General features: G+C 41.7%; 2 protein-coding genes and 1 long non-coding RNA gene across 5 annotated transcripts in view; 2 read left to right on the top strand and 1 right to left on the bottom strand.

Annotated features, from left to right (window-relative positions):
• Positions 1-20,042, bottom strand: part of s100v2 (S100 calcium binding protein V2) — a 240,591-nt gene that overhangs the window by 38,623 nt on the left and 181,926 nt on the right. The gene's annotated exons all lie outside the window — the stretch shown is intronic.
• On the top strand, positions 3,071-4,555 carry LOC130087973 (Ig heavy chain C region). 3 transcript variants are annotated; one of them, XM_056254551.1, is made up of 4 exons: positions 3,071-3,233; positions 3,371-3,718; positions 3,825-4,127; positions 4,285-4,555. In XM_056254551.1, exons 1-4 carry the CDS (start codon positions 3,128-3,130, stop codon positions 4,389-4,391), a joined length of 864 nt encoding a protein of 287 aa, XP_056110526.1. In that variant the 5' UTR covers positions 3,071-3,127; the 3' UTR covers positions 4,392-4,555. The 3 variants fall into 3 exon arrangements, with proteins under 3 accessions (XP_056110526.1, XP_056110527.1, XP_056110528.1); XM_056254552.1 differs by having other exon boundaries at positions 3,371-3,722; positions 3,832-4,127; XM_056254553.1 differs by having other exon boundaries at positions 3,371-3,688; positions 4,285-4,554.
• On the top strand, positions 17,808-18,569 carry LOC130087984 (uncharacterized). The gene is made up of 2 exons (XR_008807418.1): positions 17,808-17,970; positions 18,245-18,569. It is a non-coding gene; the product is annotated as an uncharacterized LOC130087984 (long non-coding RNA).

Raw genomic sequence — 20,042 nt, 5'->3', positions numbered from 1 at the left:
AGTGGCTCGTCGTTCAAGGTGGGCTCTACGGATGAAGAGCCTCGCAAGCCCACGGCACCATCTGAGCCTGAGGTTCACGTCAGAGCCCGCTGATCCTGAGGTTCACGTCAGAGCCCGCTGATCCTGCGCCAGAGCCCGCTGATCCTGCGCCAGAGCCCGCTGATCCTGCGCCAGAGCCCGCTGATCCTGCGCCAGAGCCCGCTGATCCTGCGCCAGAGCCCGCTGATCCTGCGCCAGAGCCCGCTGATCCTGCGCCAGAGCCCGCTGATCCTGCGCCAGAGCCCGCTGATCCTGCGCCAGAGCCCGCTGATCCTGCGCCAGAGCCCGCTGATCCTGCGCCAGAGCCCGCTGATCCTGCGCCAGAGCCCGCTGATCCTGCGCCAGAGCCCGCTGATCCTGCGCCAGAGCCCGCTGATCCTGCGCCAGAGCCCGCTGATCCTGCGCCAGAGCCCGCTGATCCTGCGCCAGAGCCCGCTGATCCTGCGCCAGAGCCCGCTGATCCTGCGCCAGAGCCCGCTGATCCTGCGCCAGAGCCCGCTGATCCTGCGCCAGAGCCCGCTGATCCTGCGCCAGAGCCCGCTGATCCTGCGCCAGAGCCCGCTGATCCTGCGCCAGTCCTGTTCAGCCCAGAGTTTCCTTCACCGCTGGTCCTGCCCAGCCTAAAGCCCTCTTCACCGCCGTGGCCGCCCGAGGGGTCTTCACCGCCGTGGCCGCCCGAGGGGTCTTCACCGCCGTGGCCGCCCGAGGGGTCTTCACCACCGTGGCCGCCCGAAGGGTCTGCTCCGCCCTGGACGCCCGAGGGTCCAACAGCTCCGCCCTGGACGCCCGAGGGTCCACAGCCTGCTCCGCCCTGGTCACGCCCTCAGCCTGCTCCGCCGTGGCCACGCCCTCAGCCTGCTCTGTCATGGACACGCCCACAGCCTGCTCCGCCCTGGCAGCCTGTACGTCCAGCTCCGCCCACGTTCCATGGCCCAGGTCCGCTCACGTTTCATGGCCCATGCCCGTCATTGCAAGGCCCTGGTCCCGTTCCCTGCGCGGACCTGGCCCTCCGTCCCTCCCCCAAGACCGCCTCCACTCACCACCCTCCTGAACTTGTGTTTTTTTGTTTGTTTTGATGGGCGTCGGGAGCCGCCCATAGAGGGGGGGCTATGTCACGGTTTGGGTTTTGTTTCTTGTTCCTGGTTTTGTCTTGTCATGTGATTCCGTTTGTCATGTGATCCTGCCACGTGTCTTGTCATTGGTTAATCGTCTGATTATTGTTCACAGATGTCTCTTGTCGTTAGTCTTGTGTATTTAAGCCCTCATGTTTGCCCTGTGTCTTTGTCTAGTATTGTATGTTACCTGTGAATGTTACCAGTCGTTGTTCTTGTTTCCAGTTTCTAGCCTTTGTTTTTGTTTGAACTTATGTTTATTATTAAAGTTGCATTTGGGTTCGCTACATCTTGCCTCCGTTGGAGTCAATTCATGACAGATGACATGTGGAAAGAGCCACTCTATAAATGTTTCCCCCATTCAGACAGCACTGCAGCATTTTGTGAGGTCATTTCTAGCATAAAAAACCCCTTGAAAAAAAAATGTCTCTTTTATTTCCTTAAAGGGTTAGTTCACCCAAAAATGAAAATTCTGTCAGTAATTACTCACCCTCATGTTGTTCCAACCCCGTAAGACCTTCGTTCATCTTCGGAACACGAATTAAGATATTTTTGATGAAATCTGAGAGCTGGATCACTCCTCCATACTAGTCCATAGGCTTCTTCAGGGATTGAACTTGCCGGCCTCGAAAAGTTATTAAAGACATCGTTAAAATAGTCCAAGTGACTACAGTGGCTCAATCTTAAGTTTATCAAGCGACGATAATACTTTTTGTGCGCAAAAACCCCCCAAAAATAACGACTTTATTTCAACTATTCATTTCCTTCTCTGTGGGCCTCGAGTCAGTTCACTAGTGTAATAGCGTAAGCTTCTGTTGTTGTACGTCACACGCATCACGCACATGACCAGCGTCGGCCAATAGTGAGCCTACGTGTGACGTAGCTCTACGGAATCACACTACGTTAACTGAGTAGAGGCCCAAAGAGAAGGAAATGAATAGTTGAAATAAAGTCGTTATTTTTGTTTGTTTTTGCGCACAAAAAGTATTCTCGTCGCTTGATAAACCTAAGATTGAGCCACTGTAGTCACTTGGACTATTTTAACGATGTCTTTAATAACTTTTCGAGGCCGGCAAGTTCAATCCCTGAAGAAGCCTATGGACTAGTATGGAGGAGTGATCCAGCTCTCAGATTTCATCAAAAATATCTTAATTCGTGTTCCGAAGATGAACGAAGGTCTTACGGGGTTGGAACAACATGAGGGCGAGTAATTACTGACAGAATTTTCATTTTTTGGGTGAACTAACCCTTTAATCCAAAGCCATTGGCTGGTTAAGAGACACATTTCTAATCTGCAATGGAAAAAGGAAATGGACTTTGAGGCAACACGAGCAGCTCACTAAAATGAGACAAGACTGTGGTTTAATGACCTAACTTTTGCCAGTTTCTGGTTAACTGAGGCCAAAGAGTATCCAGTCATCGCAGACAGGGCAATCTCAGTGTTGCTATCATTTCTCACAACCTGAGCTTTGATTTCTAGACTCTTACTTACATAAAGAACAAAAACAGAGAAAGGCTGACCAAGAGCTCTGTGTGTCGGCCGGCCAGGATATCATCTTTGCGTTCATCAAAACAAGCTCAAGCTTCAGATTAAATGTGAATAGCCTACTACTTTTGATGTGCCATTTTAACATGCCATTTGAAGAGTTGCAATGCCTGTTTGTGCATTTTTGTTATATATATTATACACAGTTACTGTTATAAAACCATAATAACTAGGGATACGATTTTAACTGATGTTTTCATTTCTTTCGATTTTGGGGGTTTTGGTGTTACAGGTTAATGCTTAGATTCTGCCTTAGTAACTGTAAACGGTTCAATTTATGCAGTTTTGTAATGGGTAGAGAGTTATATCATGAATAAAACTAAAGACAAGAAATGAAGCTCCAGGTCCACCTGAGCCGAGCTTCAATGTATCAGTTTTTTATCAACAAGCTGATGAAACGACCGTGGACAGACAGGAAAAGGTGTGTGATATGTCAGACTCTGCACATTTCTCTCAGTTGCTTTGGCCTGTAAAGTCTTCAGACAGCATGCATGACCTCCTTTTTCTTGTCTTGTTCAGGTTAATTTCGCCACACGGTAAGCTACAACAGTATTTTTCTCTTCATTTATGCATTTTAGTACATTTGTAACTAAAACTAGTAATTAAGACCATCAAAGTAGCATTTATGATATTGTTGAATTTTTCACATTTTGAGGTCTGAATCCCTTTGCAGCGATGGCGGGAACAGTTTATCAGTTTCCCCCGTCAGTGAAAGAGAGATCGGGGGATACAGTGACCATGCACTGCCAACTCAATGAGGTGCAGTCATTCTGTCACACAGTGGCCTGGGTCCGAGTAAATCCAGTAAGTGGAATCATAGACATTCTGCAGGATGCAAACATCCCTCCTCAGACTAAAGATGAGGTGGAAAACCCAGTGTGTCAGGCTTCCATCTACAACGCAACGGTACAGGATTCTGGGACATATTACTGCATCGCTACAGACCGTGAGCATATGTACCTTGGGAATGGCACAGCTGTCACCTTACATGGTACTGTATTAGAACATGGTGGTACTCGAGGTTTGTTTTGATAAGAAAGCTCAGGTGTTTATTATATAATTACTATATGTATCAATCCTTTTGTTATTTTATCTCAGTAAAATTGCATCTCTCTTTCTTCTTGCAGCTGACAGCACTGTTATGCCGTCTGTTGATATCGTGGCATTTGCCAGCAGCAACAACCACTCTACAGTCACTCTTCAGTGTACAGTCAGGGGATCTGCTCCATCACAGGTCTTTGTGTACTGGCTCATAGGTAGTAGAAAAGAAAATGGACAAACGTTGGTTGTTTGGGAAGAAGGCGAAGAGAACTCAGTGAAAACTCAGAATAATGTAGCGGTATCAGCTGAGGAGTGGAAGATTGAAGGACAGAGCACCTGTGTTGTGAAGTTTGGTGGATGGATGTTCAACACAACTCTTCATCATTATGGTAAATAACTTTTCATAATCCATATACTCACTAAGTTAGTAAATTAAAGGTTTTGTTATCTGTCCAAAATGTTGATCAGTATGATTTATTGACTGAACTGCTGTAAACATTTTTGATTCCTTTCTCACAACACTTTTCATTTTCTTCTTTTCCTCAGATATTCAGGACACTTGTTATCCTCTCGTCGGTGTAACTAGATTTTTTGCACTTGTCGCCGCTCTTCTCTTTTTCATTACCTCATTAATATTAGCAGGACGCTTCTAAACCACGGAAATTTTGTATTTGATTCTGTGACCTGAAAACATCAAATAAATAAATACAATTTGTTACAAATAAATATTTTTGCATAAAGCTTGAATCAACTTTATTTAGTTTGCATAGGTTTTATTTCTACATTGGCAGGGATACATACTATACAAGACACTGCTGTATTGATGAACTTTTAGGATAATTATTTGCTTGTTATGTTTATGTGAGTACATTTTATGCAAATGTGAGATGTAAAATTTGTGAATAAAGATTACATTTGAATAAAGGCCTACTACAAATTATAATAACAAACATTCTAATGTGTCATCCAGTTTCTGCCATCCCATTTTTAAGTTAGTATGCAATGCCTAATTATTTGCATGTGGTGATGGTGCAGTGGATAAGACACATGCCTTTGGTGTGAGAGACCCGGGTTTCGAATCCACTGTGAAACACCAATGTGTCCCTGAGCAAGACACTTAACCCTAGTTGCTCCAGAGGTGTGCGACCTCTGACATATATAGCAATTGAAAGTCGCTTTGGATAAAAGTGTCAGATAAATGTAAATGTAAATTAATTTTGAACAGTGATGCACGTGTTTGTCCAAGGAAATGCAACAAGGCAGAAAGTAAAGAAATAAAAAATACAAATGTGTTCAGATACATCACATTAATTTTTTTTTTTTTTTTTTTTTTTTGCCGTTGATATGGACGTCTCCCTGTATTGAGAATGAGAAGGTGACGTCACGCGTATCACTCCGCGTTCCATTGTGGGAAGGATTCGCCATCTTGGTAGGATACACTATCCGTTGTCATGGTTACTTCGACCGTGAGACTGAGAGAGATAGCGACAGAGAGAGAGAGCAGCTTGATATTTGTTTGCATTTTTGCGATAAGGCACAGTTTCTTGGGAATAAATGAAGAAGCGGGAAGCAAAAGGAAAGGGGCTCTATCGGGAGAGACTAAATAACAACACCAAGCAGCGTTATTTAGAGAAACTACTTGACATCAACATGGACCCGTCCGACCTGCTACAGAATGGACGAAAGACCCAAAGCACTACCACCTTTCACATACGCTGACATAGTTAATTACCTGGTTTGTTTATGGTATCAGTGACTAACGTTACTGCCTACACAATGCAAGAGTTCAGAAGCTTTAAGTCATTAGAAGCTGAACAAGTCTGCTGCGGCTGGGTGCACGACTTAGAAACCCCCAAACCTGTAACGTTAAACTGCGAGAGTTCAGTCATACTTGATGTTTCAGGCCTCATTCATATGTGGAAATAAATCTGATATGAATCAGATACGTGCATTTGCACCTGCCGTGCAACGTTAAGCGAACAGTTCGGACATTCCCCTGTCGATGCGAATCGTACGTCATTTAAAAAAGTGTCTTTTTAAAACATTTCGCGGTACAGATATATCTATAACAAATGAAACAACTCTAGATGAATAACAGAGTATTAATTTCGTTCGTTTGTGTTAAATAAAAGGCGAACTGTGCTGAAATGTGTTGCTTTTGAAAGCAGGCTTTGCTCGCTGTTGCTGCTGTCAGTTTATTGACAAGCAGTTTCTCTAAGCTGGCTAGCATTGTTATTTAGTCTCTCCCGCTAGAACCCCTTTCATTTCTCTTCCTTCTCCATATCTTCCAAAGAAACTGCGGCGTATCGGTAAAATGTAAACAAACACTAAGCTGCGCTGTCTCTCTTTCGCTATTTCTGGAATGTTTTAGTCGCGCCTCTGTGAAGTTCTGAAGGCGTTGCCCCTGGCAACCGATAGCGTCTCCTACCATCATGGCCGACCGGCTCAGACCCCGCCCAAATCGGCACGTGACTCCTCACTCTCAATACTGTCCATGCATGTTCAAATGCAAATCATTTATCAATCATCTGGGGCCAGTTGTTCAAAGGTAAGCTGATTGGATTGGATCAAATCTTGAAAATGGGTTGTTCAAAAGGGAAATAAGGAATCTGAAATCAGATTGGATCATGGAATCCAATCCTAGTTTTAATCTGGATCAAACCTTCAGTTTGTGTTGTTCAAAACTTGTCTGTAGGATTTGGATAACTTTGATCCAAAAAACAAAACAAAAACAGGATTATTCTGATCCCAAGAGGGATTTCAAGGTGGGTATCAAGGTGGGTTTCAAGGGTTTCAAGATTTCAAGGTGGATTCCAGGAAGAAAATGTAGTAAAACTTTAAAATTGGTCAAATAATACATTTGTATCATTTAGTATATATACTTTTATTTATATTTTGCACTTGACTTGTGTAACCATTGCAACCGTGATCAAGTAGATAAAGTAGAAATAGGCTACCAATTAAGCTATTCAGTATATAGTAAAGTATATATATATGCTGGTCTCTCCTCCTCAGATGAAGAAGAACCCTGAACATTCTTGTCAACTATTGGACATTTGGCCATTTTTTAAAGATGTTTTCAAAATATCCACAATGTATTTGTTAATGTAGGGCCTATATTTGTTTTTTATTTGTTGTGGCTCAGATGAGGGGTCATAAAAGAAATTATGAATGGAAGTGGATGTTTATATTATTTTTGTGTTTTGTCTCAAAATATAATATACAGTGACCCTGCACTGTAAACCCTAACGCTCAAAATACTTAATTGGTTTGAGTAGGAAAAACTTAAATTAAACTAATTAGTTCAGTCAAATTAACTTTTATGAGTATTTAGCACTTTCTTTTTCTTTCAAGTTCACAGAATGGATATATTGAACTGAACTGTTTCATTGTTTTGAGTTTTATGAAATTATTTCTTTTAATTTAGACGAACTTAAGTTTAACTGAAACGGCTGGGATGTATATTTCCCAGCATGCTTTGCCGATGGCACTCGAAAGGGAGAGTAAATGCTAAAATTAAGTGTAATACAATGTTTTTTTGTGCAAGAATAATGTTAAGCGGGTGATTTAGTAATGATTAATGTTTCGTTATGCTAATTTAGAAGAATTTCTAGAATGTTGGTTTTAGGATGGTTACCATCATGGTGACAAGTGGTGCATGAGCTTGATTTGAGAACAAATAAATCCTTTATATTGCTGCAATTGTTACTGTATAGCATACTATTGTTAAGATGTTAACAAAATAGTATGTTAGCAAATTAGCTTGTTAAAGCTAGCTAAGTTTATACTAATAAAAGTGTTCACATTGAGATTACATGAAATTTTAAGTTAAATGTATGAATTAGTGTACTCAAACATTTCAAGTTAAGAACAATTCAAATGTACAAATACAAAATAAAAATATGTCAGTTCTGCTTACTTAAACTTTGAATTTCTTAACTTAAAAAATTTGAGGCAACTGATTGCCTTAAATTTTTTGAGTTGTGGCAACTTATTCGGGTTTACAGTGTGTGTTGGCTCTTCTACCTGTTCTTTACATAGCTGGTAGCCCACATTGTAATGCCCACATTGTAATATGTTGTCCCATTTAGAGCACTGGTAATCTGGATTTGGTAATTGTAATGTTTCTTATTTCATTAAAGAAACAGGTTTGTAACATAACTTATCTTTTATTCACTTTCAGGTCGCGAGCAGCAACAGTAACAACAACGCCACTTTACTGACTCTCGGTCTGCATGCTCTACCGGTAAGTGTAATACTACTGACACCTAGTGGTTAGTTTCTGTACTCACATCTACAATGGTACTATCACTACATCCCCTTTCCATTAGAGGTAAAGAACGAGTTATTACAACTAATTACTTATATATTAGCTATAACCACTAAGCAAGCAATTTATACATTATACAAGATGTAATGCATCAACCAACAATCTCAAGAATTATTTACATTGCAATCACTGTAATAATAATCAACCGATTACATTTCCTCTTGTCTTTCTTTCTGTCTAATGCTTATGTTATGTTTAAGCAATATTCAAAGGTCAAGTCTATCAGGAGGCTTTACTGAGCGTTTCGATCTTCTCAGTACAGGTGAATGCAAATCTGAACGCATTTCTTTAGCTGGCTCTTTGTCATCCAGCAGCACTGGAAGTGTTTCAGATGTTGTTGTTGACTCTGCACAGTCTGTGTCACCTGTATATGTTACCACTAGTACTGTCTCTTTTGTTTTCAACAGACTTCTCCGATTTCTCCTCAGGACTTGACCATCCTCTGTCCTGACAGTGTAAGATCTTGGGTTCACCTCCTCCAGGACTGTGGCTCTTTTAGTCCAGGTATTGCAATCCTCAAGTCTTACTGTGTCATTATTGGAGAGTGGTTCTAGGCTTTTTGATGCCTTGTCATAATTAGCTTTTTGTCTCCGTTTCAGGTGCTTTTGTTTTCTTTTCAGGTACTTTTTTGGTGTTGCTAAGCAAGGAACTGTGGTTCCTAATCTGTGCCCCATCAGGATTTCTGCAGGAGACACACCGTGTTCTAGTGGAGAAGCACGGTAAGTCAGCAGAGCTATAAGGATCTGATTGGCTGTCCAATGCTTTCTTGAGTAGCAGTTTCACTGTGTACTCCTTTCTCTGCCTTTCCATTCGACTGCGGATATAATGGGCTTGATGTCACATGTTGATATTCCTCAGCAAACTTCTGGAAGTCTTTGGCACTGTAGCACGGCCCATTATCACTGTAAACCACCTGCTGGGAATGCCGTGTCTCGCAAAATGGATTTTATGTGTGTTATCACACAAGCATGAGATGTATTGGAAAGCAACGCCATCTCTGGATAGTTTGACAGATAGTCTATCACTAGCAAATAGTTTCGTCCATCCAGGAAGAATAAGTCAGTCCCAACTTTGTGCCATGGTTAATCTGGTGGATCAGTGATGATCATTGGCTCCTTTGTTGCTTAGCATGATGTTTCAAGCAAGTATCACTGGTTGACACCATCCTGTCGATGTCTGCGTTATTCCGGGCCAATAGATTGCAGTCCTAGCCCTTCTTTTACATTTTTCTGCTCCAAGGTGTCCCTCGTGCAGTTTTTTTCAGCATCTCCTGTCGCAGTGACTGAGGGATAATGATGACCAGCGTCGGCCAATAGTGAGCCTACGTGTGACGTGCAACCTAGAAGCTTTGCGTAGTATCACTACGTGAAATATCACGGCCCACAGAGAAGGAAATGAATAGTTGAATAAAGTCGTTATTTTTTTTATTTTTTTTTGTGCACAAAAAGTATTCTCGTCGCTTGATAAACTTAAGATTGAGCCACTGTAGTCACTCGGACTATTTTAACGATGTCTTTCATAACTTTTGGGCCGGCCAGTTTTGATCCCTTAAGAAGCCTATGGAGGAGTGATCCAGCTCTCAGATTTAATCAAAAATATCTTAATTTGTGTTCTAAGATGAACGAAAGTCTTACGGGGTTGGAACAACATGAGGGTGAGTAATTACTGACAGAATTTTCATTTTTGGGTGAACTAACCCTTTAAGGCGGGATCTTGATTGGCGAGTGGTGCATCTGCATGATCAATGGAATCTTTGAATGAGCGAGTTTTGAAAGCTACAGACGGCTTCGTTACTCTTAAAAATAGCGCACAAATCATATGTTGCTACTCTCTCACTCACTGTACGAGGCTGCTCGGAAGCCTCAGAATTCTGTTTAGATCGAAGTTAATTCCCAGTGTAAATGGAGGAGGGAAGGAATTTGTATGCAACTTTGGAGCGCCCACCGAGTCCACACAGGTGGGTTTATTAGGCTATATTATGGTAAATGTGTCTCTTAAAGGAGAACTCCGGCGCAAAATGAACCTTTGGTCTAATAAAACATTGTTACCTAGTCAACCGTTCTCTGAGATTTGTTTTCATGATGATGGAATGTAAAGAGTTTTATCTCTAAAAACTGTTTAGCGTATAACGCTAGTAATGGGGGCATCTATTAAGTAAAAAGAAATTGCTAGTTAATACCACTAACAAGGCTCAAAATAGCCCCACACTAACACAGTAACATAATGAGGGTCCCTACATGCAAAACAAAGCATTGAGAACTTTGTAAGCGTACAGACCGTTTAATAAGAAGATATTTTATGAAGACAGTCCACTTCGTGTATACAGACAGGAGCCATCTTTGGAAAACAGTCTCAACTAATCAAACCACGAACGACGTGCTAAGTGAGCTGAACTGTATGAAGTTCAGTGAACTTCTGAACTGTATGAATGGCATTCGTGGTTTGACTAGTCGAGACTGTTTTCCAAAGATGGCTCCTGTCTGTATACACGAAGTGGACTGTCTTCATAAAATATCTTCTTATTAAACGGTCTGTACACTTACAAAGTTCTCAATGCTTCGTTTTGCATGTAGGGACCCTCATTATGTTACTGTGTTAGTGTGGGGCTATTTTGAGCCTTGTTAGTGGTATTAACTAGCGATTTATTTTTACTTAATAGATGCCCCCATTACTAGCGTTATACGCTAAACAGTTTTTAGAGATAAAACTCTTTACATTCGATTATCATGAAAACAAATCTCAGAGAACGGTTGACTAGGTACCATAGACCAAAGGTTCATTTTGCGTCGGAGTTCTCCTTTAATAATATTTACAAATACGAAGTGTGGGAGTACAAGGAGGCTAACAATTTTTTTCTCTTTACATGGGCATCAGGGGAAAGTCTATTCCTATACCATAAGATTTGACTAGCTACTCAGTTTTTGAAAGAATTACTGTTTTAACTGTTTTAACTTGAACTTTATTTTGAGTAAAGTCATTTAGTAGAATTACTGGTCAATCTTTAAATGTACCATCTCAGCGACCATGCACATTTGCTGTAATTCTGAATAATAGTTAAAAAAATGTTTAAATCCTTACGCTCCATAGATAAGAAAATAGTGTACATTTAATAGGCCGCTTTGCCAATCTAATATTATTTTTTCAACATTGCACTTGTTTGTGCTTGTGGGTTCCAAAATGCCACCATTGCTGTTGACTGTCTGTGGATGTGTCTGTCACTCATGTGCTTTGCTGTGGATACTTTTATAGTGCATATGCTTACATTAAAGGCAGGGTAGGTAAGTTTGAGAAACTAGCAGAAAATGTTTGGATTTTGAAAGTATCCAACAGAGAAATTCCCACCCCCTCCCTTCTGGGCTCCTTCCAAAGCCACGCCCCCAAAACACATGAATGCGTGATGCTAGCCGCTCAGCTGGACGACGCGTTTACCAGCGTCGAGCGGAGAGGAGTGCAGTGCATGGAGTGACATCACCTTTTTTGCCTTGTTTGCCTGCGCTGACTGTATATGCAGGTACAGGTGGTACTGGGAATTTTGACTGCTTTTTATCTGCCATAATTGTGAGACTTCCTAGTTTCCGGCCGGTACGTGGCTCTCCTCTTTCGAAATGAGCGAGTCAACTGGGTGCGCGCATGTGGGCAGCTCCTGTAGCAGTAGGGGTGGTAGCCATGGTAGCGAGGGAGCCCTGAGAGGACTACAGACACTCGATTGTTATACTCTCCTTTTCAGAGTACTTACATTTTAGATATGTATTGGTATATAAAGACAGTTTAAACAAATTTGGGAAAAAGTGTTTTAGAATCAAACTGCCTACCCTGCCTTTAATTAAATGTTGTTGGTTTTGTGTGGTGTTTGTCATACATTTTGCAACCCGGCCAGTTGTCACCATATTCCACTTAAAGGGGTCCGTCGTATTATGCCCTTTTACGAAGTCTTGATTTTGTTTTTGGGGTGTACTAGAATAGGCTTTCATACATGATTGTTAAAAAAACAGATTATTTTTCACATATTTTACATTTTTACAGCACCTTTCTCCCCAGTCTGGTTCGAACATGCCATACAGTTTCTGTTTTGATGAAGCCCTTCCTTCCGAAATACGAAATGTGCTGTGATTGGCACCGCTTGTAGCGTGTCTTCGGGAAATGTCACACTCCTTCATAACATTGAGTTCTGCTCTGGTGTAAATATAAAGGATGGCGAACAGCCGTACAAAAGCGAGAGCTTACAAATACAGTAAACACTATATCAACACTAATGTTGGCTAGCAGGCGAGCGGAGGCTAAGCTTTGCCCTTTGTTTACATCGTAGCAACAACATAAAACGTATAATTGGAATTATTAATAAAAAACGCAACTACAAATAAGACATACTTACAAGTTGAGATCCACAAACAACAGATTGTCCCAACAAAGTAGGAACTGCTCCATTTCAGTTGAAGCTTTTGTGTGTAAAGCCTGCATTGTACTCTCTTAGGTTCTGGAAGCTGTCCTCCGTAAAATGTGCAGCAAGCTTATAATATGACAAAATTATTTGAATTGTGTAAATTTAAGCTCCATATTAGAAGGTCAAACTTATGTGTTTTGGAAAAGGGATGGAAAAAACAGTGTCTCTTTGACATATGGAGATGTTGGGTGACGTCACTTCTTGTTGACGTTCGAAGTATTGTCAAACTAAACGGAGGCTAGCTAGACCCTCCCTCCTCCTCATCCCGTCCTCTCCCCCTGTAGTTTTACTGATACTTCATTCAAGGTGTAATGTCGCCAAGTTAGATAAATGCTTTCATATAATGCAGAAAAAGAGAGACATTACCAGAAAAACACGATAAAACGTTTCGCCACCTTAGGTTATAACTTTAGCTCCCTTACAAGGACGCAATAATAGCAAGATAACGTTATAGCTTCGCATTTCCCAGTGAGTATAAACAACGGCTCCGTTGTAAACAAATTTGGTCAAAGTTGTCAATAGGCTATGAATGAACATTTCAAATTCAAAACAAACAGTGGGTGAAAACAATCATTCACACAAACTGTCGCCCTACTGTGAGTTTGCTAGATCATTTACAATAGAGATCGATAGCTAGCTGCTAGAAACCTATGTTTTGTATTCACCAAAGTTAGCGCTGACTGCATTGTTCTAGATAATTATATCCTTGTGTTTGTTAAGCGAACATGAAAGTCCATTTAGAAAAATCTAACTGGATTTACCCACCTGTCCAGCAAAAACAGAGCTACCTGAATGTCGGATTGGAAGCCCTCTGCCGGCGGAGATCTCGCCACCTTTCAAAGGCTTTTCCAAATGTAAATTCGGGACTTCGAGCGTTCCTTCTCCTTTTTCCTCTTCTTTGCATTTTTGCAATCTGTTCATCGGACCGTCATCTCTTTGGTCGTGTGTCGGCCATATTAAACTTAAAGAGTTATAATTTTCCCTCTTCATGCTTCTCTCTCCTCCACACCCCCCTTCATGTGTACGGGCACTAACCCCACCGCCCAAATTCTTCTTGTCGGTTATTGGCTGGAACCCTGTTTGTTTTGTTTCGTGGAGTGGGTTGCCCCTAGCCTGGGAAAACCCAGACAACTTCCGGCAAATTTAGATTTGCTCTGCAAGTTAGTCTGGCAAAGAGCTCATTCAAGCCCATTTCTAATCCGTCGAAATCGCGGCACCAATCAGAAACATTGGGGCGGGCTTTACACGATGACGACAGCACAGCGATGGAACTAGGGGTGTGACGGTTATAGTTGAACACCGTCATTAGAACTCTATAACCGGCAAAACCATGTTATTAAAATATTTTTTTCACAAACATTTTTTATCATAGAGAATGTTTAAATACTAATATCAGCTTACGCGGGAAACGGAGGCGGAGTTAGTGGTGCTTTGGACGGGAGGCTGCCATAGACAGTAAAAGAAATGGACAGAGCGATCTCATTGGAACTCAGTTGAGACAGTTGAAGCCCACTTTTCGCGATTTTTGAGAACTTCCGTTCCTGACGCGCAGACTCAGACCGACTCAAACTAAAGGCCAATTTATACTTCTGCGTCGGGTGCGCGCAGTAGGTACGGCGTAGCATACGCACAGACGCGTACCATACGCCGTACCCTTCGCCGTAACCTGACGCGCACCTCCTCAAAAATGTAACTACACGTCGCGACGACGCGGACCGCAAGATCTGTGATTGGTCGGCTTGGTAGCATCGCGTTTCCTCCTATGCATTTCCGGCGTGTTCTTCTGCACCGCCCGCCATTTTTAAATTCTAAGTACAGCGAAACTGTTAAAAAAAACTAAAAATTTACCTTTTCCACCTCGATAAGCTCCAACTCCAACATGATCTGCTCTCTTTCAGTCGCCATTGCTTGTAGTAACCTAAACTCAAAACAGCCTCGAGGAATCTTCTTCTTCTTGCCGCGAGGAATCTAAACACAGTGGAACATTAAAACCCTCCGCCGCCAACTAGCGTTTCGGCGCTGTACTGCAGAGCAACGCAGACCTAAACGCAGAAGTATAAATGCTCATGACGGCGTCGCCTACGTGCGTAGCCCACGCCGTACACTACGGCGTACACTCGACGCAGAAGTATAAATTGGCCTTAAGCTTGATGACGTGAGCAACCTGTCTGACAGCGCTGCGCTGCGTCCAGGACTTAATTTGAGCCGGAACACGCCGGAACGTGTTCCGGCACCTCCGACGTTGGATCCGGAACCTTTTTTTATTGGATCCGGCACCTCCTGTGTCACTCTGGCAAATTAATAATTACTGTTTGTGTAGTGTTCAATGTTGTTATCTGTCTTGTTAGTCTTTATTCCCCATTGAAGTTCCACAAAAATCTTGTGTTTGCAGTTTCGATGCGTTTTTGAGGTGAATTTTCAGGGTAAAGTGAGTCGCACACCGGACGAGAAGCGCAGCGCCACGTCTTTAAAATTCTAACACATATCTACACACACCGGCAGCACCATTCGGCGTTGTTAATGTAAATACTGTTTGACTTCACCCTGTGCTGCATGCAATATATATTTAGTTTTACATTCATTTACAGAAATCAGTTGCTTGAATTAAAATTGCTGATGTTATCGGATTTTCAGGTGAGATTCTCGTTATTTCGACATAATAACAGGGTTTTTTCCAGCATTTAAAGTGGTTTGGGAAAAAAAATCACGCGCTTGACAGGGCGCATAACGAGCAGAGAGGGAGCGCGTCCCGGCCGCGCGCGCGCACTCACGTCTTCAAACAACACGAGCGCTGTTTTGCTCTCTCTCGCGCGCGCGCATATTAATCAAAATCAATTGACACGATAGTAAAAGGTCGGAAGATCGCAGTTTCACGTGGAGCATTTGGAGATTTTTTCTCCTGAATTACCGCGGTGTGTGAATTGTGCAAAAAAAAAAAAAAAAAAACACGTTGCCTTATCTTCTCTAAAAAGCGTTCCGCCCATTCAGCTGACATAAACCACATTTCAATAACCGAAAAAACCTATCCAGTGATTAAATGTTTTCTGTATTGACGCAAATCGTGTCCTAAACTGCCGAGATAATCACACAAGCGTGCCGTGGCTGGACGTCCACTAATGACACGTCCGATAGGCCTACGCAAACGAATGACTCATTTTAACTATTTACTTTAATGAATAGTTAAAACAACTGACCTGTCCAACACTGAACTCACGAGACCTCTGAATCTGTGTATAAAAAATCGGTAGGCTAACCTAACCTAACTATAGATTAGTTAACATTTAGCTCGTAACAAACTGCACTTCTACAGCATTGTTAATGTCAATGTCAATATAGAGAGTCTGTATATATGGCCCACTATGTGTTGTTGTAGCCATTAAATAAGCGCATTTTGTTTAATTTTTGTAAAAATATTATAATGTTATTTTTTTACATGCTGATTATGAAAATTGAACAGCATTAGTAAGATGCGCCCCTCTAGCCTGGCTCCGCCCTCCTACGCACTTCCGCTCAATTTTATTTTCCTTCAGTACTACGTCTGGGATTGTGCTGTAGACTTTGGTTTCCAGAAATAATTTTTTTACCGGTCCAATCAGCGAACAGAGGGAGTGGCTGAGAACGATGACGTTGATGTAGCGCGTCAGTTTGAGTTGGAGTTCAGTAATGGCAGCGGAGAAAGACGTGAGAAAATCTATTCGGTCCGTTGTTGCAAAACTGCCGAATATCCAGAAGTTAAAGCCGGAGCAAGATCAATGTTTGCTAAGTGTTGTTGGTGGCCATGATGTTGTGGCCCTCCTCCCCACGGGGTTCGGGAAAAGTTTAATTTTCCAGCTCACTCCGCTAGTGGTGAATGAGTTAGCTAAGGCGAACGATAGGATGCAAAGCCGATAGTTGTTGTCGTCTCCTCTTGTTGCACTAATGGAGGACCAAGTGAGGGAGGCAGAAAGGTTAGGAGTTGGTGCTGGGCAGCTCGGCGTGCACGATGATCACTGTACAGCATTTGCGGCAGATCCGAAACGACCGCAGCGGCGTATTGTTAATGATTACACCCAGCTTCGACAGTTGACTGAATACATCACTGTCCTTAGTGTCAAATATACATTTAGAATTGTTCCTTGAACTCTTAAATTCGATGAACAAAACATGCAGCTCTCGTTGACAGACATCTTATTCTAAACATAATCCTCTGATCATTCGGACTTGTTTTTTTTTATTGCTTAAAACAATACACAAGTAATAACAGAAAACATAATACAAAAACAAACAAAAAATAATAATAAAACAAAACAAAAATAAAACAGTAGGGGGATAATATAAAATAAACATGAACAAGTTAAGAGAATTACATGACACTGAAAAAAGGAAAATAATTACAAACAGATAATGTTTTTAAGGCTTTTTTTGTTCTCAGACAACTTAATTGAAAAGAGGTATTTTTTAAATTCTTTCACAAATATAAGAAAGAGAGGTTTAGCATTTAGATATTTAGATTTATGAATATGGAATTCGGACTTGTTGTTTCCAGCCGGTTTCGGCGCATGACATACGTCACGACCACACGTTAGCGATTGGCTATGGCAGATCCTGAGTGACGCTGGGCAGATCCAATAGTTTTGAACTTTAACAGAGAACCCGCCTACAAGGAAGTAAACGTTTCTCAATGGAGCGAGGCCAGACTCTCTGTACAAATGAAATGTACGAGAGTCTGGTAGAACCAGGCTAGCGCCCCTCAGCACCTGCTTTAAAATTATCTGGCGCCGCCCCTGCTCGAGTTGTCCTAGACGCGACTCGGCGCTTCTCGTCCGTTGTGCGACCCCCTTGCTGCTTGTGAAAAGTTTTTTTCTTTTCTTTTTTTTTTTTACATTTTGCACCCATGTAGTGCATGTTCTGAAATTAAAATAAACATTGCCCTGATACACACACATCGTTGTTAAGGTTTTTTTTTAGTCAGAGAACGAAGAGAGAGCTACGTAGCTTTTTTTTTTTTTTTTTTTTCGTTTCCTCCAACCCCCGTTTTGAGCAAGGGGGTAATCCATCGACCGGAAGTTGAAGCCGGCCGGGTGCCGCCATGTTGTAGCAGAACTTCACTTGCGTTAGCATTTCCATTGACTCCCATTCATTTTTGCGTCACTTTGACAGCGAATAACTTTACATCTGAGGCGTTTAAAGACTCCATTTGTCCATTATTTATTTCTAAAGAAACACGACAATGTATAAAGGGCTCCATTACCTTCTATGTTACACTATGGCCCCGTAGAAACAGATTTAGTAAAAATAGGCTAATGTAACAGAGTTAGAAATGTCAGTTAGTGTTTGTATGTGATTTTCACCATAATTAAGCAGCTGTATTGAGTTTGGTGTTTTGGAGCCCTCCTTTGGAGAAACGGTGTACTGCAGCTCTGCTGCGTTTTGTCCTTGTGTTGTTGCCATACCCGATCAGAAGCGGGATGCTTTACATCGGGTAGGTTCACTGTATAAAGCACTCTCACTTTGTTTTAATGATATAACTGTAAAATGCCGTTTAAAGTTGAAAACTTCGACATATGATCTGTGTTATATTATTTTACATGTATTGTTAAGATTCAGGTGCAATTTCAGCAACTTAGAGAAAGTTTATTAATGCTTTCATTATGACCACGATTTCATACACTCTGAGTCTAGCGTGGCTAGCTGTAAACTCAGCTAGTAACTAGCCGTGTATTCAGTGTGTATTTCTTTTATTTTTGTATGTGCAGATGCTGTTATATGTACACCAGTGCCTGAAGGCATGTTTTGTTCTGATTTTTCCAAAGGTATGTTGCTTCATATGTTAAATGTGAATTAGTTTCAGAATGAGGAAATATTTTCCTGTGTTTATTTTTCTTATGTTTATTTTATACCCTTCTTGTATGCTAAAGGTGTATCCTTCTGTATGAATGTTTCTTTTGTAACAATTTACCAAAGAGATGAGAAGCGGGATGCTTTACATCGGATGCTGTTATATGTACACCAGTGCCTGAAGGCATGTTTTGTTCTGATTTTTCCAAAGATTCTCCAAAGGAATAAATGTGAGAAAAGCCAGTTCTGGTTTCAGTCCCTTCACTGCCTGACCACCGTTACACTAACGATTGCGTCATAACCACTCGACTCTCTGTCGCGCTGTACAGAAATTACCGTACAGACAGGAGGAGAAGCTCGCAGGCAATCGGGGGGACGTCCCGTCAAGGGAGAAGCCCATAGATAATGAGTCCATAAAAGCAACGGGATACTTACTCCTGCTCACTCACGCCAAAGAACTCTTTGCTCAAGTTCCCCGTCTCTGCAAGATTAACGTTGGCAGTTTTCACGCACAGCTACTAGAAGATTAACGTCTGTCAGACAGGTTGCTCACGTCATCAAGCTTAGTTTGAGTCGGTCTGAGTCTGCGCGTCAGGAACGGAAGTTCTCAAAAATCGCTAAAAGTGGGCTTCAACTGTCTCAACTGAGTTCCAATGAGATCGCTCTGTCCATTTCTTTTACTGTCTATGGTTTTGAGTCGCCGGATCCACCCCCCCTCTACGCTCTGGGACCTCCCACTTTACAAATTAACCACTGGCTGCGTCCGAGGATGAACGACTTCAAAGAATCTGCCCGAGCATGTACGTCTCACCGCACCGGCACGCAGTTTTAAATTGCAAAGTTCATTGCAAAGTTTTTTTTAAGGTTTTGTTTACTGTGTGTGATTTATTTAATGGAAAGCACATTCACTTCTAGTTGTCTTGCTGTTGATTTTAAATAAACATAGAGCAAGTAGCAAACCAGTGTCTGCTCGGGGATTATTTAAAAGAGTAACATTGTGATTGGACACTCTGGAAAAAAACACGTTCCAAGAGACGTTCGTTCTTGGAAAGTGAATTCTGTTAAATAAAAGATCTCCCTTTGGAGTGGACTTTGTAACATTGCAGATTTTCTTATGCTCAACTAAAGTTGAAAAAGTGAAAAAGCATAATAGGACCCCTCTAAGTGCACACCGATTGTGTGATGATGCAATTATTTGTAATGAGGATTTGCATTCTATTACATTTTTATTTTGGTGATAACTATCACACTCACTGTGCTGTTTGCTTGTTGCATTTCTTGTCAACTGTACATCTGCAGTACTAGAAGAGAACACCGTATAAGCTATGCTAATAGTTTACTTTTTCCTGATGAGGGAAGCGGGTGAGATGGCCATGCATGGTTCAAGAGTCAATGTTCGCTACTGAAGAGTCATATTGAGTACAGCCAGGTATGGAAATTAATTTGGGATTGAGGAGTAAAAGCAAGTTGTCATGATTCATGTTGTTCAATGAAGTGTAGTTCCTTTAAGCTTTGGCAATAATAATGTAAATGCAAAATACAAAACAAGCCCCTTGTTCTCTATATTTCAAGTTTTCCTAAACCATATAAAAGCTATAAACAGCGTGAAATATACGTTGTTATTCCCTGAAATCTTCTCAAATATAATTTGTGCACATGCATATTCAAAAGAGGTGCCTCAAGAATCTTTGCACCATAATAAACTTGCCTTCCTTA

Source organism: Rhinichthys klamathensis, unplaced genomic scaffold (assembly GCF_029890125.1).
Source record: "Rhinichthys klamathensis goyatoka isolate OS25496 unplaced genomic scaffold, OSU_Roscu_1.1 h1tg000111l_1, whole genome shotgun sequence".
Classification (NCBI taxonomy): Eukaryota; Metazoa; Chordata; class Actinopteri; order Cypriniformes; family Leuciscidae; genus Rhinichthys; species Rhinichthys klamathensis.
This window is presented reverse-complemented; position numbering and strand designations above follow the sequence as displayed.